This window comes from Lytechinus pictus, chromosome 2 (genome assembly GCF_037042905.1).
Source record: "Lytechinus pictus isolate F3 Inbred chromosome 2, Lp3.0, whole genome shotgun sequence".
In the NCBI taxonomy this organism is placed as follows: domain Eukaryota; kingdom Metazoa; phylum Echinodermata; class Echinoidea; order Temnopleuroida; family Toxopneustidae; genus Lytechinus; species Lytechinus pictus.
In genome coordinates this window covers 49,317,633-49,342,500 of record NC_087246.1, presented here as the reverse complement: position 1 = coordinate 49,342,500, position 24,868 = coordinate 49,317,633, and the positions used below count along the sequence as shown (strand labels likewise).

At 37.1% G+C, this 24,868-nt stretch overlaps 1 protein-coding gene across 6 annotated transcripts in view; it reads left to right on the top strand.

Annotated features, from left to right (window-relative positions):
• Positions 1-18,324, top strand: part of LOC129254097 (deleted in malignant brain tumors 1 protein-like) — a 21,230-nt gene extending 2,906 nt beyond the window's left edge. The window contains exons 2-9 of one of the 6 annotated variants that reach the window (XR_010292638.1): positions 6,523-6,834; positions 7,681-8,004; positions 8,946-9,269; positions 10,170-10,493; positions 12,061-12,393; positions 14,949-15,278; positions 15,629-16,983; positions 17,999-18,318. Coding sequence is in view for 2 of the 6 variants with exons in the window: in XM_064095026.1 (XP_063951096.1) it covers positions 6,523-6,834; positions 7,681-8,004; positions 8,946-9,269; positions 10,170-10,493; positions 12,061-12,393; positions 14,949-15,278; positions 15,629-16,149 (2,468 nt within the window). In the remaining 4 variants the exon portion in view is untranslated. Of the gene's footprint in view, positions 1-6,522; positions 6,835-7,680; positions 8,005-8,945; positions 9,270-10,169; positions 10,494-12,060; positions 12,394-14,948; positions 15,279-15,628; positions 17,347-17,608 lie in introns of those variants that run through there. The other 5 variants (XR_010292637.1, XR_010292639.1, XR_010292640.1 and 2 more) reach the window with 5 other exon arrangements.
• Positions 18,325-24,868: the final 6,544 nt, after the last annotated feature.

The following is a 24,868-nucleotide window of genomic DNA, read 5'->3' as shown; positions in this document are numbered from 1 at the left end:
CTTGATAGTTTATAAATGAAGTAAGTTTCGGAGAATTCATCAGTTATTTTCTTAGTAAACTATGAACCTTATTTCATTTTCGGACTATATCGAATCATCGGAATAACGAATCTTTCAGATTCAGATAGAAAAAAAATTGTCTATTATTTTGTAAAAAATGTGTGGTGTTCACAACTTGGAAGACCTTATAAGTGGTTATAACTCGTTACTCCGAAGATTCGTTTTTTTCCCCCAAGGTTCGATATTCCAAAGGTACATTAGTACAAAGGTTTCTTAATCTATAAGATTCGCTAATACCTTGGTCACATTTGTTCTACGGCGGCCGTACGGCGAGTCGAAAACAGCCGTTTTATTCATATTTGTTCAAACCACTTTTATGTTATAGCTGGTACAAAAAAAATGTTAAAACGGCTGTTTTTGACTCGCCGTACGGCCGCCGTAGAACAAATGTGACCAAGGTATCAGACAAGGTTTGTTATATCCCAAACGCTTCTTATGGGGTGTTGCAAGAAACTTGCGATCAATTGCAAGTCTATTTTGGGTCCCCAAATCAATCATAAGTCTTACAATTAATTGCAAGTTTGCATTTGATTGCAAATCTGCTCCTTGTAAAAAATGAGTGTAATCCGATTTGCTACAGCTAAAATCGATCTATCAAAAATTGCAACCGAATATTTGATTGCAAATATTTTCTTGCAGCACTCCCCTCGTCCATCAATAAAGTAAGGTTGTAAAGTTTTCGAGACAAACCTTATCTACGACCCTTGGTCGGAGTAACAAATCCTATTTTCTTTTCGGATTGAGGAAATAATTCCAGTATTATCCTAGTATGTTTGTCTTGATGTATATTACATGTATGTTATTTTTTGATATGGACCTCTGCATATGCAGCTGTGTCTGGATTAAAGTCTTGAATTGAATTGATCGAATTTTTTTTCATTTCCGGCTTACTGAAAAAATGAAATAAGCATGTCTCGGAATAGCGATCCTCTGGAATTACAAGAGGAACTAAATCAATATGTTTATACCATGCTCTTTCCGCATTGGCGGCGGAAGCATACAAATTTAGGGGGGGGGGGGCTGGAAAAATACTTTCACCCGTATTTTCACAGTCGGCTGCTAAAAGCTGGTGTTTTAATTATTTGTGTTTACGGGATAGTCTACACTTAAGTCTGTAATTTTAAGTACATCTTAGTTTTTCTTACAAACATCATGAGATACCCAACAAGGCAGGCGCATTTACAGGATTTTGCACCCCGTGGGCCCTACCTGATTTTGGTGCCATTGTGTACTTTTCAAAAAATTGCGCCCCCATGAACATGAATGATGAACAGAATAGTATATAAATACTAGTAAACCTTTTATGCGAGCGCGAAGCGCGAGCTGAAAATTTTTCATAACTTGACCTAAATTGTTGACATTCTAAGCACTTTGGGTCATCGATCAGGATGGGTGTCTTATGCGAATGCGTAGCGCAAGCTGAAAATTTTTGATATTCCAACACAAAACTGGACATTCTATTAAATCACTTTTATGACCATGAACAGGGTGGGTATCTATTTAAACAATTGATATGAATTTTTTATATATTTTGACCTAAAATTTAGACATTCTAAGCACTTTTGATAATCATGAACAGAATAAACTAAACACTTAATGCGAACGCGTAGCGCGAGCTGAATTTTTTTATATTCCGACCCAAAATTTGATGTTCTAAAGCACTTTTTGTTACCCTGAACGGGATGGGTATCTATCTAAACAATTGATGCGAGCGCGAAGCCTGAGCTCAAAAATATATTGATTTTCTGACCTAAAATTTTGACATTCTAAGCACGTTTGGTCTTCATGAGTAGGATGGGCATCTATAACTAACAGTTATTCCAACCCAAAACTTGACATTCTAAGCACTTTTGTACCCATAAACAGGATGGGTATCTATCTAAACAATTGATGTGAGCTGAAAGATTTTGGCAATCTGACCTAAAATTTGGACATTCCGAGCACTTTTGATTATCATATAATAATAATAATAATTTTTTTATATAGCGCTTAATACATCGGAACGACGTGTCTAAGCGCTTTACAGATATATTATTACCCCGGTCATCGGATTCAATCAGTCATTCCCGCACACAATGTGTGCACATCCTCCACTCCCTGGGGAGTATTCCAGTCAGTCGCCGGTGAGGCGCACACAGTACTGGAGAAGCTACAATGACTTTCACATCCTACCGGGTACCCATTTAGCACCTGGGTCGAGAGTGGCAAAGTGTGGATTAACGCCTTGCCAAAGGACGCCAGACCGCGGTGGGATTCGAACACACGACCCTCTGTTTACAAGGCGAGAGTCAGAACCACTACACCACGGCTCCTCCACGAACATCATGAACAGAATGGCTATCTAACTAAACATACCTTAACTAAACATACCTTAAATTCTAATACACTTATTGTGGCCATGAACAGGATGGGTATCTATCTAAACAATTGATTCGAGTGCGAAGCGCGAGCTAAGAAATTGATTTTCTGACCCAAAACCTCGGTCATGTTACTAAAAGTTGATGCGAGGAACGGGATGAAAAATAAGTGATATACTGACTTGAAACGGTAAAACTTGAATTACTGTTTTCAGTAATACATGAAGAGAATACATATCTCACTAAATTTGCCTGTCAAATAATGCCAGCGCGTAGCGCTAGCTGATTTTTTTTTCATATTTAGTACTTTTTGTAAACATGAACATAATGCAATGGAAACTCGAATCGCGAGCAAAATAATTTGTGCATATTGACTTTAAAATTGGATACATCAAAGCTCCATGGTATCCTATAGTGAGCAGATTATCTCACTTAACGGAATGGGAGCGAGAAGTGTGGGCGAAATTTTCATTTGTATGTGATGACCCGATAGTTTTTCATTTTCCAATTATACCCTCCCCTTATTTTATTCACATTTATTTTTCTTCTTATCTTGCTCTCTTCTCCTTCTTCTTCTTCTTTTTAATTTTTTTTTAATGTTCTTCTTAGTGTAGCGCAATTAAGCCCGCGGTGGGTGGGGTCCAGGAAGCAAAGCCCCTGGCAGCTCCAAGCAACAACCATGGGTGGAAATTCCAGGGGGGACTGGGGGGACGTGTCCCCCCTACTCAAAATAGTAGGGGGGCACAATATCAAATGTCCCCCCTACTATTTTTTGTCTTTTATGATGGTAAGAAATACATCATTCTAAATCGAAATAAAACATGTATTTTGGGACGAGTTGGGACGAGATGACCGTACTTTTGGGATGATAGCCTTTTTTTTTGCTTGTCAAATTTTCCCGCCCCTTGTCCCCATAGGCGGATCCAGGAGGCCGAGGGCCCCCCCCCCCCCTATTGGCGGAGCAAAAAGAGAAAAAAAGGGAAAGAAAGAAGGAAAAAGGAAAAAAGGAGGGAAAAGAGAGGAGAAAAAGAAGTGGGGGGACGAGTGCATAAAATAAGATGAAGGGAAGACTTGGAAAATAAAAAGAATCTTTCGTGCCACTATTTAAAATTTTCGCTCGCGCTTCGCGCTCGCATTGCCTGTTAGGTGATTTACATATCTTGTTCAATATGGAGCTCATCAAATATCAAGTTTAGAAGTCTATATACAAAACATATTTCTCCTCGGAGATCGAACTTTCATTATTTTGTGTGATTTACAAATTGATTTTTAAAAAGTGCTCTGTAAAAATGTCAGTTTTATGGTCTAAAATAATTTTATCAACATTTGCTGCTTGCGCTGCGCGCTCGCAAATTTTGATTTATCAGGTACCTATTATTTTCGTGTATTCCATAAAGTTTTCAAAATATCCCTTTTCAGGTCTGATTGTCAAGACGTATCAGCTAGCGCTGCACGCTGGCATTTTGATTGGCGAGTTATGTATGTTTCAATATTGATTATACAACAAACTACTTAAAATCCTCTTTTCATGACGGTTTATCAAAAATTTTAGCTCGCGATTTGCGCTCGCATTACGAAAGTGAAATTTCCAGTTTTTATGCCATAATATCATCATATTTTGCGCCCTCTTTAAGCATTAATAAATATGATATTAATTTAATAATTAAATTGTCCCTTTTGTTTCATCTCGCGCTTAGCAAGAGGAATAGGAAGATAGTCATCATTTTCATGACATGTCGTAGTGATGTCCCGGTCCTATGTCAAAACTCAAAGTAATAATAATGACAATTTTAGCTCTTTTTTTTAAGTGCAATCCATATCCACCTTACAATATTCCTACAAAGTGCTTGAAATATAAAGCGGTAATTGACTCTTTTTTCAGATCGGAATATCAGAGTTTCATGATTTTCATGATTAAAGATGTATTTAGAATGCCTAGATTCTAGGTCTAAATATGAAACACGCGCGCGCATGTTTATTCAAATACTCAACTTGTTCTCTATTTAAATCATTATCCAGTTTCAGATCACAATATCAAAATTTTTCTGCTCGTGCTTTGTGCTCGCATTATTAATTTAGGAAGACCCCCTATTACTCATCCTTTTCATGATTTACAAAACATTAATTTCAATTGATTTATTTTATTTAAACACGGTAAAAAGCCCTCGATCAGCCTATGGCTGTTTACAAAACATGAACAGAGTGGCCCATTTTTAGGTCTAAATCTCGATTTTTTTTCTGCTCGCGCTTCGCGCTCGCATCAATTGTTGAATTATATATCTATCCTGTTCACGATTACAAAAAATTGATTAAAATTTTCCATTCTTTCTTTAAAAATTTTCAAAATTTTTCAGCTCGCGCTTCGCGCTCGCATTTTTTGATTGTTGAAATATGTAACGCCTTCATGGCTAAGTGTAAGCAGTCCTTAACAGGTACCTTTTCAACAGGTACGTATATAAAAAATTTCTGCTCGCGCTATGCGCTCGCATGATTAATACTCATCTTTTTCATGATTTACAAAACATGAATAGAGTGTCTCGTTCAGTAAATATTATAGGACTAAATCTCTAAATTTTCCGCTCGCGCTTCGCGCTCGCATCAATTGTCTACTTATATACCTATTCTGCTTGAGTTACAAAAGTGCTTAGAATTTCCATTCTTTAGGTAAAAATGTCCACAAAAAAATACAGCTCGCGCTTCGCGCTCGCATTATTTGATTGTTAAATGCTAACTGCACGCAGTCTTTAACAGGTATCTTTTCCATCAGTCCATTTCTGCCCGCGCTTTGCATTCGTAGTAATTATTTAGTTGCATACAGATTTTTTTCAGGATATCAAACATTGCCCAGAATGTTCAAATTTTAGGAAAAAAATACATAAAATTTCAAAAAATTAGCTCGCGCTTCGCGCTCGCATCATATAAATAAGGATTACGATATTATATATGAATTTATAAGAATAAAGCTAAAAAACTGACTAATGAGGACTACCCCTACAAAGACACAAACACAAATTATCTTCGAGCTGCCGATCGGGGAAAATATGGCTGAAACAAATTTCCGCCCCCCCCCTATTGGCAAAGGCTGGATCCGCCCCTGTGTCCCCCCTACCTTTTGGGAGAGATTTCCGCCCCTGGCAACAACCAATAAGATTTAAAGAAAAAAATTATTCATCACTGACTATGTATATAAATCTGAATTGCAATATTTAATCGTACTCTTCTTGATTTTGATATTTCTTTTTTGTTTATTTCATGTATTTTTCTATATTCTGTGAACTTTGTATGTGCCAATCTCCGGACTGTTTAACAAAGTCTTATTAATAACAATAACCGAATTGAATTAAAACTGTCAATTTGGAAATTAGGGGGTTGTAGAAGGGAAAATGAGGAAATGCGAGCTAGCGTAGAGTGTGAGCTTGGAAATATGCGCGCATTTTCAGACTCAAATCTATTTCTTTCAATATTTTTGCGTTTCTAGTCTTTTCACTACTATTCGTTCTTGTAACATTGCACAGAAATTAATTAACAAATCCCCGTTCGCCCCGGGAAGCATGGGTGTAGAGTCACCGCCAAGATATTTATTGAAATTGGGTTTATTTTTATTATGGAGAGATTTGTCCTAAAGTTTGGTGCAAAAAGACTTTTTTGTTGGTTGTCAAGTTTTTCTGAACAAAATCGCATTGGTAGCGAGTTAAAAATTTGTGTATTTTCCATAGTAAAAACTGTCATTTTTCGCTCTACTATTTATGTTTTAATATTTCTTTGTGTCAGATGTTCAGTTTACTTGTTATCTTTTCTTCTTCCGGTCTTGTTTTCTTTCTTTCTTTTGTCTTTCTTTCTTCCTTCCTTCTTTCTTCCTTTCTTCCTCCTTCTTTTCTTCCTTCCGTTCTTTCGTTCTCTCTTTCTTTTTTAGGGGAGACCGTGGAGACCGTCCCCTCCTCCTGAAATTTAAGGGGGGGGGGGACGTGTCCCTCTTTTCCCCGCTTCCGCCGCTTATGTCTTTCCGTATTTAGAACTTATAATGTCCATTTATTTGTGCTATACGTAGGGTATATGTTAGTGGTTTCTTACTTTACATTTCAATGTTGTCTTTTACCTTGATCAGAGGGGGCCATTCGACTTGTAGACGGTACGTCGGCTTATGAGGGGCGAATTGAGATCTATCATTCCGGAGAGTGGGGCACAATTTGTGATGATTCTTGGGATACTAACGATGGTGAAGTGGCCTGTCGACAATTAGGCTACCCTGGAGTCGACCAGGCATTCCAAGGAGTTCAGTTTGGGGAAGGGTCTGGAACGATCTGGCTGGATGACTTGCGATGCAGTGGTTTAGAAGAAGAACTGTCTGCTTGTTCTAGCAATGGATGGGGAGTTCATAACTGCGGACATTCGGAAGATGCAGGACTCAGGTGCTCTTGTAAGTATTTAAGGAATAAGATCTCTTTCATCCGGCAGAGGGAAAATTTCTTCGCTTTAAAGACTTTTGATCCAACAAGCAAACGTTAATTTTGGTATCAAATTCATGATTTGATTTATAAAATCTCAATTTCGGTCGAGTCATAAACTTCTTTGACGATGATTTTCTTTTTTAATTTCATCATTAAAGTTAAGAACTCAATGATGTCATATTCAGGATTTTCTTTATACCGCCTTGTCAAGATCCCGATTTTGAACTGCATGTGTTAGTCATATATTTGTATAGATTATGAAATATTTACCTGAACCTGATATGGGTGCAATCATACGGATCTGCAATTTATTATCTCACCACGTATCGAGACTTACAGCAAGGATACTCAACTGAACCATTCTTCAAGAATGAATAGTTTAAGATAAGGGTGTAAGAATTAAGTTAATAATTTTCCTGGGAGTTTAAAACAAATATTGGAGTATTCAGTGACGTGTCAAAGTCCTGTCATACAGATATTTCGTGGAGGAGGATCTAACTAAATTTACAAATACTTATAAAATGCACGTAATTTCAAAAGAAATTAAATACCAACATGAGTTTGAACGCATTATGAATATACAACAACTTAAGTTTATTGCAGATATTGATGGATCCAGGCACATCGAATTTATTTAAATTTCTTGTTTTCTATACATGTATCATATATTTGTTATGTATTACATGCATGTTGCATTTGATTATATGATTTGTGGAGAAAAAGTGAATAAAGTCTTTCGTTGAAAAGAAAAAAAAATGCGCGTACGGTATCATTTATCAGGTTGGATAAAGACTTGTTTTTCTATATTCTCTCAGCTATCTCATCAGGAACCGAGCTGAGACTAGTCGGCGGTTCTTCGTCGAATGAGGGACGTGTTGAGATCTACTACTCAGGAGAGTGGGGTACTATATGTGATGATTCATGGGATATTAACGATGGTGCAGTGGCCTGTCGACAATTAGGCTATTCTGGAGTCGACCAGGTATTCCAAGGAGGTCAGTTTGGGGAAGGGTCTGGAACGATCTGGCTGGATGACTTGCGATGCAGTGGTTTGGAAGAAGAACTGTCCGCTTGTTCTAGCAATGGATGGGGCGTTCATAACTGCGGACATTCGGAAGATGCAGGACTCAGGTGCTCTTGTAAGTATTTAAGAAATAAGATCTGTTTTTGATAGTGGGAAAATTTCTTTTCATTAAAGACTTTTGATTCCAATAATCAAAAATTTATTTTGGTATGAAATTCGTGATTTGATATATAAAATCTCCATTTCGATCGAGTCATAACTTCCTTGTACGGTGATTTTTCTTGTTAAATTTCTCTATTAAAGTTAGAACTCCATGTTGTCATAATCAGATTTCCTAATACCGCTTTGTCAAGATCCTGATTATTTGCTCTGTTAGTCAGGTATACATTTATCTAGCTTATATATGAAATATTTCCCCGGTGGGTGTTTCATAAAGCTGTTCGTAAGTTAAGAACGACTTTAAGAACAAATGGTGAACCTTTCTTACGCGCAAAATAACCACCAATGAACATTTAATAGTGAATTTCATTTACCACTTGAAAGGATCAACCGTCGTTCTTAAAGTCGTTCTTAACTTATGAACAGCTTTATGAAACGACCCGGCCTGAACCTGATAAGTAAACTTAAAAATCATACGACTCTGCAATTGATAACCTCATCATCCATTAAGAATTACAGCAAGGATACTTAACAGAATAATTATTCAAGATTGAATAGTTTAATATATAATATAAAATAATATAGAAGGGTGTAATAATTATAGGACAAGTCTAACACTACAAAAAGTTGATTTGAATAAAAAGAGATATATCAAACAAGCATTGCGCTGAAAATTTCATCAAAATCGGATGTAAAATAAGAAAGTTATGACATTTTAAAATTTTGGCTCAATTTCACGTAATAGTTATATCCACATCCTGGTCGGTATGCAACTGAGGGGACTGCATCATCTACTGAAAGTCCTGTTATATATATAGATTCTCTTGAGGGGAGCCTCTACAAGCATGAAACAACTAATCAGGTTGGGTAAAGACTTGCTTTTGTTTATTCTCTCAGCTATCTCATCAGGATCCGAGCTGAGACTAGTCGGCGGTTCTTCGTCGAATGAGGGACGTGTTGAGATCTACTACTCAGGAGAGTGGGGTACTATATGTGATGATTCATGGGATATTAACGATGGTGAAGTGGCATGTCGACAATTAGGCTATTCTGGAGTCGACCAGGTATTCCAAGGAGGTCAGTTTGGGGAAGGGTCTGGAACGATCTGGCTGGATGACTTGCGATGCAGTGGTTTGGAAGAAGAACTGTCTGCTTGTTCAAGCAATGGATGGGGCGTTCATAACTGCGGACATTCGGAAGATGCCGGACTCAGGTGCTCTTGTAAGTATTTAAGAAATAAGATCTGTTTTTGATAGTGGGAAAATGTCTTTTCATTAAAGACTTTTGATTCCAATAATCAAAAGTTTATTTTGGTATGAAATTCGTGATTCGATACATAAAATCTCCATTTCGATCGAGTCATAACTTAATTTTACGGAGATTTTTCTTTTTAAATTTCTCTATTAAAGTTAGAACTCCATGTTGTCATAATCATATTTTCTAATACCACTTTGTCAAGATCCCGATTATTTGCTCTGTTAGTCAGGTATACATTTATCTAGCTTATATATGAAATATTTACCCGGTGGGTGTTTCATAAAGCTGTTCGTAAGTTAAGAACGACTTTAAGAACAAATGGTGAACCTTTCTTACGCGCAAAATAACCACCAATGAACATTTAATAGAGAATTTCATTTACCACTTGAAAGGGTCAACCGTCGTTCTTAAAGTCGTTCTTAACTTATGAACAGCTTTCTGAAACGGCCCGGCCTGAACCTGATAAGTAAACTTAAAAATCATACGGCCGCTCAGCTACAGCCGGGGTAATAATGATATACCAAGTATATTTCAGCGCCTTGAGCACATAATCAATGTGGATTTGGCGCTTTAGAAATACTCTATATTATTATTATACGACTCTGCAATTGATAACCTCATCACCCATTGAGAATTACAGCAAGGGTACTCAACTAAAGCATTTGCAAGAATGAAGAGTTTAATATAACAATATGTAAGCAGGGTGTAAGAATTAAATTTGGAATTTTCCTTGGAGTTTAAAACAAATATTTGGATATTCAGGGCGGTGAAAGTCCTGTTATATAGATATTCTCTTGAGGGGAGCCTCTACATGAAACAACTCATCAGGTTGGGTTAAGACCTCCTTTTTTTCAAATCTCTCAGCTATCTCATCAGGATCCGAGCTGAGACTAATAGGCGGTTCTTTGTCGAATGAGGGACGTGTTGAGATCTACTACTCAGGAGAGTGGGGTACTATATGTGATGATTCATGGGATATTAACGATGGCGCAGTGGCATGTCGACAATTAGGCTATTCCGGAGTCGACCAGGTATTCCAAGGAGGTCAGTTTGGGGAAGGGTCAGGAACGATCTGGCTGGATGATTTGCGATGCAGTGGTTTGGAAGAAGAACTGTCTGCTTGTTCTAGTAATGGATGGGGCGTTCATAACTGCGGACATTCGGAAGATGCAGGACTCAGGTGCTCTTGTAAGTATTTAAGGAATGATATTATCATTCACCCGACTTCATAGACATTTTTGTTTTTTATTCATTCGTTTCAAACATTAAACAATTTGTTGTTGTTTGTATTAAGTGGCTCAATCTCAATTTCGTTTGAAGATGAGATTGTTAAGTTATTGCTAACAGTGATGATATTCATTCAATGGCGTCTTAAATCATGATTATTTTAATTCATCTAGATGCCGATATGTATAAGCAAGATTAATCAGATACATTCCTATATCTTAGGAAAGATTTATCAGATCTGAATGTGTTTGTAACTGTTCCTAATTGTCAGGTTTATAATGATAGCCAACAAGGACATTAACGATCGAGAGATTGTGTATTCGAGTTTTACTAGGCAAGAAAAGTTTGTCTCTTTGCATGATTATCTTTTGGATAAAGAAACCCTATAGGTTGTGAGAAATCATTCCAAGGGTATAATTCACCTTGGTATACAACTTGGTAACCACTTTGTTTTAACTACTACTTTGTCTATATTAATTACTCAGCAACGGTTGCTGGTCATCCGCGGTAAGGGTGTTGGGTGACCTGTTTGAGCGTGGTATTTGATTGGCCGATCAATTTTCGTCTCTTCCCTGAAATTCATAAAACGTAGCATTTGCACAGGTTGAATTTTATCTACCTTCTCCCAGTGTAGCTGGATAGCTTGTTTAAGATCCCTTTGAGGATTTCAGAGCCGACATTGGTTCTAATGCTGCGATATCATGGATGCAGTCATTTGCGAAGGCCTCATACTTGATGCGAGATGTTTGAAGTGATGTTGTTGATATAGATGAGGAAGAGCAACGGTCCGATGACGGACCCTTGCGGCATTGGATTCCGATCGGATTCTCCATCAACCAACACCCTCTGTGATCCAGTTGTCACTAAGTTTTTGCTCATTGCAGTTTTGTTCAAGTCGGCAATATGATGCCATATATTGCTGAAGCTGGAAGAGGAGTCTTGCTGATCCAGTGATTATCAGAATGAGTTGGTATCGCCCCCTCAAAGTTTCCTAAACCCATGTTGCTTTGCATTTAGAAACGTATGTTCTTCAAGGTGCTTTACGATGTGCATATCTTACGTGGCTGGAAAGGCAGGAGAATGTTGAGTGATATATTATTTTTGGGGGGAAGCTTTAGCAAAATAGGAATCTGCAATTTGTAGGCCTATTACATACGCATCGAGAATTGAACCTAGTGCACTCACCTAGAAGAACCGTCAAGGGTGAAGTGTTTAATATTTAGAAGAATAGGTAAGATAAAGAAGAATAAAAATAATTATATCCCTTGTAACTTAAAAAGGAATCCTGGGCAAGTAATTGTAACGTGACACAGGACGTAACCCTCATTTCGTGATTGGGACTCTGTATCATTCACTGAAGAGGAAAATCTCTCACAGAGGTTTTTGTGGGTTTTAACTGAATTTTGTGTGTAATTATGTAAACTAAAGTAGAATAAATGTATATGTGGCAAAAAAAAATGATTTAGGTAGTAAAGTGACTAAGTCACGTTTGGTAAAGACCTCCTTTTTTTCCCCTCAAATCTATCAGCTATCCCATCAGGATCCGACCTGAGACTAGTAGGCGGTTCTTCGTCGAATGAGGGACGTGTTGAGATCTACTACTCAGGAGAGTGGGGTACTATATGTGATGATTCATGGGATATTAACGATGGTGCAGTTGCATGTCGACAATTAGGCTATTCCGGAGTCGACCAGGTATTCCAAGGAGGTCAGTTTGGGGAAGGGTCTGGAACGATCTGGCTGGATGATTTGCGATGCAGTGGTTTGGAAGAAGAACTGTCTGCTTGTTCTAGCAATGGATGGGGAGTTCATAACTGTGGCCATTCAGAGGATGCGGGAGTACGCTGTGCGGTATCTGCTTGTACGTATCCTATCGTTTTGCGATTAACTAATTTTTTTATCAATCAGAACTTGACTTGAATGCGCCGGAAAGTTCTGCTCAGACAACTCTTGTTATGAGTCCTCCTTCACTGCATTGAGCCTGAAGGAAAGAACAGCAAGCATAATGTTGTTATTAGTAACAGGCCGGGGGGGGGGGGGCTACACGGGTAAAATACGGGGTCTTGGGATTTGGGAACTAAAAATATACCGGGAATTGTGAAAAACACGGTCTACGGTCGGGAGCCAGCGCTGTTTTTCAATCAGAGATACCGTTGGTCACGGCATTGGGGGGGGGGGGGGGGGCACCAGCAAAACTTTGAGTCACTTAGGGAGCGCGCAAAGCGCGCTCAGTTGACAAGTATACTGACCTCATAGAGACATTTTAAGGACATGCAGTACCATTAACGGATGTGTACCTCACTGATTAAATAATGCGAGCGCGAAGCGCGAGCTGAAAATTTGTGATATTCAGACCTAAAAAGGGACATTATAAGCAATTTTTTTGTAATCATGATACGTACCTGTCTTGCTAAACAAACAACGCGAGCGCAAAGCGCGAGCTAAAATTTTTGTATATATTGACCCCAAACAGGGACATTTTAAGGACTATATTTCAGGATTCCATTAAGAGTATAAATATCTCAGCATAGTCATCTAATGATAGTGCCATCCTTTGCTGATTTTGTTAGAATTACATCTAAACACATAAAGCACTTTTTGTGTAATCATGATTATCATACGCATCTCCCTAATCAAATACAGCGGGCGCGAAGCGCGAGCTGAAATTTTTTTATATTCAGATCAGAAAAATTGACATTTTAAGGACTGATTTTAGGAATTCATGAAGAGCAGACATCTCACCAATCAACTAATGCGAACGTTAGCACGGACAGGAAATTTTTTATATTAAGACCTTAAAATAGGGCAATCACTTTAAGTAGTCATGAAAAAGAAGCAAATGTCACTAAATAAAACAATAATAACTCGAATTGCGAGAAAATATAGTTGGTGTATATTGATTTGAAAACGGGAGATTTTAGTACAACAGGATTATATATCTCGTTAAACAGTCTATGCGAGCACCAGGAACAGTGAAGACATAGGCCCTGAACAAATAATGTTTCATGAAGTTATGAAAAAATGCTTCTTATGTAATATAACATAACATAATATGATATAACATTATAATGAACAATAATTTCTTCTTTTCCCACTACGTTTCTCTTCCTTTCTTCCTCTTTTTCTCCTTTTCCCCGGTTTTTTTTTTGCCAGCCGATGGGGGGGGGGGGGGGGGGCACCTGCCCCCATGCCCCCCTGTAGTTACGCCACTGAGTCCGGGATTAGGCCTACAGTAATTTTGTTTGAGAAAAGCCAGTATTTACTTAGCCGGGGTTATGAAGAAAATTTAGCCTGTGAGAAAAAGGAAAGATTTAGTACGGGGTAAAGGATAGCACGGGGTTTGCGATAAACAGTGCGTAAATAGTTTACACTTTGAAATATTCATAATTTTATAAAATGAAATATTTCTAATATCCTAAAGCTTTTTACACATTTATGATATTGGTATAAGTCTCTTTAAACAAATAATGATATAATCGAAAAATCTTTCCCCTTTATTGGTGCTCACTAAAGGGGAAAGATTTTTCGATTACCTCGGCCAAAACATCTCCCCTAGAACCCCCCACACGCCTAGACCATTGCGATAATATATGCTTTTCCATTGTTGTAGATAGTCGCATGAAATAATAGGAGAAACAAGTAGACATGAAGTATGAAATATAAACCCCCTTAAGTGACAAAACTCAAAAAAGATAAATGCTGGAGATATCTAAAAAGAAATTTTGTTCATACTGATTTGTATCATTTTATGTTCTCAGATCCAGCTGGAACAAACAACGTAAAAGTTATGTTTGCCTCGTCTTAAAATGACCTTTCAGGCAAAAAGGTTGTTATAAAGCGTTACAATGTAATTTCTTGGTTCCACTGACCCGAAATGGCCTCCAAAAGATAAAACTATACAGCACGTTCACTTCATTTTTTCGCCTTTTCCCAATTACACAGCGTGAAAAATTAATGAAAACCATTATTTCTGCGGAAGCCAATTACAAAAATGAACAGTAGATTCTGTCGAAAAAAAGTAAACTGTCAACTGGAAGATGAGACCAAAGCCTATAAGGAAATTTGTGAAAATTATCCACAATTAGGGGGTCTTTTTCAAAGTGTAAACTTATTGATACGCACATAGTGAGAAAAGCATACCTCTCCAAATAATATCATGTCTTATTGCCATTTATCACTGGATTATGATTGATGACACGCGGTGAACGGGATTTTTTTTGCAAGGTCGGATTAAAAGAAAAAGCTGAAACTGGATAGCTTAAAAAAAACCCGGGTATTTTCCATTTCCGAGAATGCATCTGGATAGAGGTTTTGATATCTGCGAAACATCTTTTTAAATTACATTATTAAACGTCCGTCTTTGTTTTAAATGTAACAGTTTTAACTGTACTTCTATTTATGACGATTCTAATTTAGCCACGGAAGGGGCAGTGCGTTTGGTGGACGGTCCGAACGATGCAGAGGGACGCTTGGAGATCTTTCACGATGGCCAATGGGGTACCGTCTGTGACGACACGTGGGACTTGGAAGAGAGCCGGGTGGTCTGCCAACAACTCGGATTCGAAGGTGAGGGGTATTTCACCACCAGCGACAGGGGCTACCAAGAGGCCACAGGATCAATCTGGTTGGACAACGTACAGTGTAACGGGGACGAGGGTCAGCTCAGCTATTGCACTCATGATGGTTGGGGAGTACACAACTGCGGACATTCAGAAGATGTTGGCGTACAGTGTCACGGCCTATCGAGTAAGGATTTTCTTGTAGAGTTTGGGGTATTCTGATATCTATATGCGATTGCTGCTATTAACAGGCACCAATCAAGGCGAGGGAACAGGTACCATTCCCCCCCCCCCCCCGTCAGGATCATTGTACCCTTTTGCATCTATTAGTAATATGCGCGTCTTCTTCGGACGGTGTATGCGCTTGATAAGACAGTAAAGACACCACCATCATTACTTATCATTGTTATTATTATTATTTATGGTTATTTTTATGTATGCCCTTGTAAAATTATAGCCATATAACACCATCTATGACATTTATGCTTGCATGCATCACTCCTAAACTCTGCTGTCTTTTCGTTTTGTACCGCACAGGTAGCGGCCTTTCTGGTTGGGAGATATTTGGAATCGTTGCCGGATGCTTAACAGGGGTGTTCTTTTTCTACCATTGCTGTCTTAAAAAAGGGAAGAACGAATCATCCCCATCAGTACCCACCCAAAGCACAGAAATTACACTAGATGTTACAGGTGGAGAAAGAACTCAGGAGTCGGGCGATTCTCCTCCAGAGAATACAGGGGAGTTAGCTTTGACTCATTTAGGTGATCCAAACTCAAGCTTACCGGACGTTCCGCCACCAGCTTACGAAGACATCGGAAAATTTTCGACCGTGCAAATGCCGGGATCGGAAGCGTTGTACCCTCCGCCATCCTCTACGGGCTCGTTTTTACCTCCTAGTCAACCTTATAACTCAGTATATCCCTACCCGCCGCCCATCTCCGTATCATACCCTCCACCACCACCACCACCTCCACCAGAAATCTCAGGTGGTTCTGTTGCACATCTGTATTCGCCGCAGGTTCCATCATCTGTACCTTCTTTACCTCCAGCTAGTTAGTCTATGTAGTGCTTAATTCCTATTTGATTTCGGCCACCGCACACGTTACGACGAGTCTACGACCTGTTTGCGGAAGGAACAGCACATTGCTAATTTTATGATAGCAATAGTATATATTTATAATAATGATCTGATCTGATGTTTGGTGTAACTATTAGAATACTGATATCAAAATAACTATGATCAATATTTTGAAGCCACTAATTAGGCCCGGAGTGATGGCCAAATTGATTTGAAATTGTAAACATTTTGTATGACTGTTATGACTTAATTACGACTAAGAATCGAATTCGCTTCTGTAGGTCTACATTAAGTCTATCATAATATAAATACCCCCGTATAGGTGTTCATATGACGATTCCGAATTATGGAAAGTAGTATGTTCCATGTTTTAATATTTACATCAAACGTTTAATCTTTTTTTTTCCAAAATCGGGCGTAGACCAATCGTAAGGTGCGCGATGGTCATTAGGCTATATCATCAATATAATTATATATTTTTGTAATATTGACGTCTATGCATCCAATTATGTATATATTGTATAAGCATCTAAACAAAATAATATTTATGGTAATGTAATTATTTTAATTTGTTATGAAATTATGATTTATCCATCGTGCTGTTGTATGTATAAATGTGTATTTTAATGATTTTGTTGAAATGTTTTGTATACTTTTGCGATTCGGCTCTTGCCAATTTCGGAACATATTGAATCGAATTAGATAAGACATATGGAATAGACAGAACCTCAATTCTTATTTTAACATGGGGCCACAGGGATAAGGGGAAACAGAGATGAAGGCCCTGGATGGATCAAGCTCATTATAAACACTGTTGAAATTAATCTAAACAACGCAGTTTACTATGTGAACCACACAGTAGTTGTTTAAAGGGATGGTCCGGGCTCAAAATATTTATATCTTAATACATAGAGGAGAATTCACTGAGCAAAATGCCGAAAATTTCATCAAAATCGGATAACAAATAATAAAGTTATTGAAGTTTAAAGTTTAGCAATATTTTGTGAAAACAGTCGTCATGAATATTCATTAGGTGGGCTGATGATGTCACATCTCCATTTTCCGTTTTCTTATGTTATTACATAAAATTATATTTTTTTCATTATTTCATACTTGTGTGAATAATATGTCTCCCTTATACTGAAATAAGTTGCAGCAATAAATATCTAATGCACTAAATCAGTTGTCAATCCAATTTTTCTAGTTCTTGGAGAAAAAAAATTGAATAAACCTAATTTCATATAATAAAATACAAAAGAACAAGTGGGGATGTGACATCATCAGCCCACTTAATGAATATTCATGACGACTGTTTTCACAAAATATTGCTAAACTTTAAAATTCAATAACTTTATTATTTGTTATCCGATTTTGATGAAATTTTCGGCATTTTGCTCAGTGAATTCTACTCTATTTATTAAGCTATAAATACTTTCAGCCCGGACCATCCCTTTAAACAGTTTAAACAAGTGTTTAGAATCTTAAACAACTATGCTTAAATTATTGATAATTTAATATTTGAATTTAAAATTTGTTGTTTAAGATATTGAACACTTGTTTAAAATGTTTAAACTACTACTGTGCGATTCACATAGTTAACAGCGTTGTTTAAATTATGTTTTACACTGCAAAAACTCCGGTGTTGATTTAACACCAGCCCGGAATCTATATGTCCACACCAGAGAAGTATTGAAACAAAACCAGTTTGGAATCAAACCCATGCTGTTTTGATACTAATTGGTGTTGTATAAACACCTATCTGGTGTGAGACCAAAAACGAAACTGGTGTTGTTTAACACTTCTCTGGTGTGGCATATATAGATTCCAGGCTGGTGTTAAATCAACACCAGAGTTTTTGCAGTGTAACATTGAACAAATAAAGTTGGCTGAGTAATGCAAGTCTGCATATGCCGACTTAACCCAAGACAAGACAAGAAGGCAGTGTGGAGGGAAGGGGACAACCGGGAAAGAATGGCCAACTTTTAGCTTTTAAAATCTATATATATTTTTTGCAATTGCATATTATTATAATATTGGTCACGATCTTACTGTTTGATTTGATTCATTTAGTGTTTTTTTTTCAACAATAGAGGGATGGTACAACCTTCTATCATAATGAAAATCAGATATCCAAAGAGATACATTCATATTGCTTTAATGTGTACAGCTTCTGTCTTTTCATTTTTGTAATATATTATATCATATTATATTATTTATTAATTCCATTTTGAGAAAAATTAGCAACAGTCTTTAAAGGAAATCAAAATCTCATGCATATACCCGCCAATTTAATCATTTTGTGTTATGCGATAAATTATGATATATCTTTACTATTTATTTATCTAAGTGAAAGAACATACTAAATAGTTGACTTGGTTGTTTCTGTTTCTTTTGGTTTTAATAATATATGCAAAACTGAGGGGACGCTTGTTCACTAGATTCCTATTAAGCCTATAGAAACCTCAACAGAAAGGGGCACGTAATAGAAAACCTAAGATTGAAAAATAGAAGATTCTTGTCAAAATTAATTGGATTTTATTTTTAAAAATTTATAATTACTGTCGTTGTGACAAGAAACTTACTCTAGAAAGTACTCATTTTGATATAGTATACAATTTTTAGTATCAAATACATTTTGAGATTAAAAAAAAAATCTTTTTATATATAGAGTGTGGTTTGAAAGCAAGATCGCCCCCCAAAAAGTTAAAAATAATAAAAATCGTCAGAGGAAGGTTTTGTCGTTAGTCCCATACATGGGTGTCGATCGGTATTCTTGGTTGGGGGGGATGATTGACACAAATGTTCTTGTGGATGGGGATCTTTCAACATTACCCCCACTAAAATCACAAGTTAGGACATTTGGAGTGGTTGATATGCATGGTGTTCTTGCAGTGGCGTACCGTGAGTCACGGCATTGGGGGGGGGGGGGTACCAGCAAAATTCTTGAGTCACTTAGTGAGCGCGCAAAGCGCGCTCAGTTGCCAGATATACTGACCTAATAGGGACATTTTAAGGAAAGTGCCATTAAACCGATATGTATCTCACTGCTCAAATAATGCGAGCGCGAAGCGCGAGCTGAAAATTTTTGATATGCAGACCAAAAAAGGACATTATAAGCAAATTTTTGTATTCATGATACATACCTGTCTCGCTAAACAAACAATGCGAGCGCGAAGCGCGAGCTGAAATTTTTGTAAATATTTACCCCAAACAAGGACATGTTAAGGACTATATTTTAGGAATCCATTAAGAGTATACATATCTCACCATAGTCATCTAATGCGAGTGCAAAGCGCTTGCTGATTTTGCTACATCTAAACACATGAAGCACTTTTTGTAGTCATTGTAATCATGATAATACGCATCTCACTCATCAAATATTGCGAGCTGAAAATTTAGGATATTTAGACCTGAAGAGAGGCATTCTAAGGCCTGTTTGTAAGAATTCACTAAGACCATACGATACGTATTTCACTAAACAAATGATGCGATCGAAAATTTTTGATATTCAGATCAGAAAAAGGGACATTTTAAGGACTGCTTTTTAGGAATTCATGAAGAGCAGTCATATCTCACCAATCTACTAGTGCGAACGTAAGCACGGACAGGAAATGTTTTAAATTAACACCTTAAAATGGGGCAATCACTTTAAGTAGTCATGAAAAAGAACCATATGTCACTACATAAAACAATAATAAGTCGAAGTGCGAGGAAATATATTTGGTGTATATTGACTTAAAAACGTTAAACAGACAATGCGAGTACCGGGAACAATGAAGAAATCTAGGCCTGAGCAAAATAAAGTTATGGAAAAATGTTTCTTATGTATTATAACATAACATTATTATAATATAACATTATAATGAACAATAATTTCTTCATTCCCACTACGTTTCTCTTCCTTTCTCCCCTTCCCCGTTTTTTTTTTGGCCAGCCGATTTTTTGGCCAGCACGTGCCCCATGCCCCCCCCCCCGTAGTTACGCCACTGTGTTCTTGGAAATTCTTTCATTATTGCAGTGTACTGTACTTAAATTTTTTTTTTGAAAATTCAATTTGTATTACAAGTAAGCCTATTCTAAACTCATACGAAAGAAAAAATGACAAAAATTGTCTGGACCATGTACAAAGTGATCTGTTTATTGGACATGATGTATACAACTTCTCTCTTAAATCTAACCCGACTGGCGATATATTTTTTCTTCTTAATGCATGATGATAAAATGCAGATTCGAACAAATTAAGACTAGCACAAATTACAAACTGCGTGGCTTCTCGTGCACCATCGGGCTTACCGTCATTCCTTAGACGATTTTAACCCTGGATTTCAACATGTTTTAAATGCTTTATAAGTGCATAAAACAAAAACAAACATAAAAACAATCAAAACTCAACTGTCATGTTATGATATTTCTCCAACATTTTCTTGAACCATCAGTGTGTAATATCAGCTAATATATGTGTTAAAATGAAATTTACGTACCGCATGAGTGTGCTCATATAGAATGCAAAACTGTCATCCCTTTCCAAACTCAAAAGAGATGTCTTTTTGCCAAAATAAGAAAGAGCCAATCAAGTTTAGTTATTCAAGTCCATAACAATAACAAGAATAACGTGGGGAAAAAAATCCGATGTTCATATCCGAAGATACGCTTTAGAGAGAAATTAATGATTATTCTTTCTGAAACCATTAATTGATTTCACTTATTAAAAATTGTAAAAATATGATCATATTACCACTGGTGGGATGGAACACCCTATCAACAAAAGTTGTTTGTCGTCGGGATCCTTTTATGTCATGTGTTAAAAAATATCATATACGTAAACATTTCATTCTTTTTCATCTTGAACCTCCACCCATCTGTTTAAAAGTCCTGGAAAAGAATGTTTTTATTTAATAACAATATACACAAATTGCGAGGGAAACAAACTGATTGATGGCATAATATAATCATCACTATAATCATCATGATCAAACCTTTACATTTTTGCATCATCATTATTATAAATTTTCTACCCTAAATTATTGGGGGGGGGGATGATAATACAGGCCATCCCCCCCACTTGAAATATTGGGGGGGATATATCCCCCCCATCCCCCCCGTGATCGACACTAATGGTCCCATAGGTAATTGACCCTGATTGAGAATCAGAAAAGCTAAGGAAGTTTCGAGAAAATGATACTATTATCTTCGAAATTCAACAGATAATCGCACACCAAATGAAGTGTAATTTTCTTTCTTCAAATTATGTTACCTACTCGTAGGCCTAGACGTGAAAGAAAAAGACTGAAATCTTTACAAATCTGTTTATTTACTATTTATGACTTGAACATGTTGAATCAAACATTTAACCATTATGTCATTGATTTCTATCTTGAGTATACATTGTAACCATTGCAATTCATTCTTTTGACTGCAAGAATGTATTTTTAATAAAGTCATTAAGCAACCAAAATAATTTGATGACATTTATTAATTATATGTGGTTATAAAACACATCATGGTCCTGGGAAGCGGGGGTTCCGAGATTTTCTTCTTCTCCTTCTTCCTCTTAATTTTCTTCCTCCTCTTCTTCTTTGTTTTTCTTCTTCCCTCTCTTCTTCTTCTTCTTTTTCTTCTTCTTCTTCTTCTCCTCATCTTACCTAGTTGGAGGTCATATCTCTCATTATCATCAACCAGGAGAGTTGGGAGAAAATGCAAGTGGTTATAAAACACATCATGGTCCTGGGAAGCGGGGGTGCTGAGATTTTCTTCTTCTTCTTCTCTTATTTTTCTTCCTCTTCTTTGTTTTTCTCCTTTTTCTTCTTCTTCCTCTTATTTTTCTTCCTCCTCCTCTTCTTCTTTGTTTTTCTCCTTCTTCTTCTTCTCCTCCTCTTACCTAGTTGGAGGTCATATCTCTCATTATCATCAACCAGGAGAGTCGGGAGAAAATGCAATTTTTTTTTTTTATTTTTTTTCCCCCGGAAAATTATGATAAAATCCTTCAGAAAATTGTTAAAAAGTTCCATATATTGCTCGGTCGCATCCGACTTTTTGGTTGATTTGTCATTTCTGCCCTCAAAATTTCGGGTTCACTACGCCACTGACCATTAAGATAATTTGTCTATCACCTCGACTGACAGGATTCTGTGGTCAAAATACTTGCAATGACCGATGAATTGGGTAAACAGCTCCTTATCCCTGGACCACGAAGCAGACCAAGGAATGTCTATTATGGGACAGTTGAGACCCAGCAGAGATATTTTTCGGGATATTTTCCAGCCATTTTTAAAAGCTTTTCATAAAGTCCACTGTCAACTAATTATAATACATTCCCACCAGGGGCGGAAATCTCTCCCAAAAGGTAGGGTGGACACAGGGGCGGATCCAGCCTTCGCCAATAGGGGGGGGGGGGGGGGGCGGAAATTTGTTTCAGCCATATTTTCCCCGATCGGCAGCTCGAAGATGATTTGTTTGTTTTTTTGATGGGGTAGTCCTCATTAGTCAGTTTTTAGCTTTATTCTTATAAATTCATATATAATATCATAATCCTTATTTATATGATGCGAGCGCGAAGCGCGAGCTAATTTTTTGAAATTTTATGTATTTTTTCCTAAAATTTGAACATTCTGGGCAATGTTTGATATCCTGAAAAAAATCTGTATGCAACTTAATAATTACTACAAATGCAAAGCGCGAGCAGAAATTAACTGATGGAAAAGATACCTGTTAAAGACTGCGTGCAGTAAGCATTTAAGAATCAAATTATGCGAGCGCGAAGCGCGAGCTGTTTTTTGTGGACATTTTTACCTAAAGAATGGAAATTCTAAGCACTTTTTGTAATCGTGAACAAGATAGATATATAATTCAACAATTGATGCGAGCGCGAAGCGCGAGCAGAAAAAAAAATCGAGATTTAGACCTAAAAATGGGCCACTCTGTTCATGTTTTGTAAACAGCCATAGGCTGATCGAGGGCTTTTTACCGTGTTTAAATAAAATAAATCAAATGAAATTAATGTTTTGTAAATCATGAAAAGGATGAGTAATAGGGGGTCTTCCTACATTAATAATGCGAGCACAAAGCGCGAGCAGAAAAAATTTGATATTGTGATCTGAAACTGGATAATGATTTAAATAGAGAACAAGTTGAGTATTTGAATATACATGCGCGCGCGTGTTTCATATTTAGACCTAGAATCTAGGCATTCTAAATACATCTTTAATCATGAAAATCATGAAACTTTGATATTCCGATCTGAAAAAAGAGTCAATTACCGCTTTATATTTCAAGCACTTTGTAGGAAAATTGTAAGGTGGATATGGATTGCACTTAAAAAAAAGAGCTAAAATTGTCATTATTATTACTTTGAGTTTTGACATAGGACCGGGACATCCTTACAACATGTCATGAAAATGATGACTATCTTCCTATTCCTCTTGCTAAGCGCGAGATTAAACAAAAGGGACAATTTAATTATTAAATTAATATCATATTTATTAATGCCTAAATAGGGCGCGAAATCTGATGATATTATGGCATAAAAACTGGAAATTTCACTTTTGTAATTATGAATAGGATGCATCAGTTAATATAATTTATTTTTGACCATTAATGCGAGCGCAAATCGCGAGCTAAAATTTTTGATAAACCGTCATGAAAAGAGGATTTTAAGTAGTTTGTTGTATAATCAATATTGAAACATACATATCTCGCCAATCAAAATGCCAGCGTGCAGCGCTAGCTGATACGTCTTGACAATCAGACCTGAAAAGGGATATTTTGAAAACTTTATGGAATACACGAAAATAATAGGTACCTGATAAATCAAAATTTGCGAGCGCGCAGCGCAAGCAGCAAATGTTGATAAAATTATTCAGACCATAAAACTGACATTTTTACAGAGCACTTTTAAAAAATCAATTTGTAAATCACACAAAATAATGAAAGTTCGATCTCCGAGGTGAAATATGTTTTGTATATTGACTTCTAAACTTGATATTTGAGCTCCATATTGAACAAGATATGTAAATCACCTAACAGGCAATGCGAGCGCGAGCGAAAATTTTATATAGTAGCACGAAAGATTCTTTTTATTTTCCAAGTCTTCCCTTCATCTTATTTTATGCACTCGTCGCCTTCTCTTCTTTTTCTCCTCTCTTTTCCCTCCTTTTTTCCTTCTTTCTTTCCCCTTTTTTCTCTTTTTGCTCCGCCAATAGGGGGGGGGGGGGGGGGGGGGCCTCGGTCTCCTGGATCCGCCTATGGGGACAAGGGGCGGGAAAATTTGACAAGCAAAAAAAAGGTTATCATCCCAAAAGTACGGTCATCTCGTCCCAACTCGTCCCAAAATACATGGTTTATTTCGATTTATAATGATGTATTTCTTACCATCATAAAAGACAAAAAATAGTAGGGAGGACATTTGATATTGTGTCCCCCCTACTATTTTGAGTAGGGGGGACACGTCCCCCCTGTCCCCCCTGGGATTTCCGCCCATGATTCCCACTAATTAAGTGTTCTAATTTATCTCATGATTACCGGTTCTTTGCTCTGAGTAAGCAATTATCAAATCCATGAGAAATGTTACCTCTTCTCTTGCGATAGTTATATTCTAATCAGTGACAAAAATAGTATCACACGATCTACCACATCAATCTGGTTACACGTTTTGTACATTCATCGGCAGATTTAAAAAGAAAAGGAAAAATAACATTTTCAT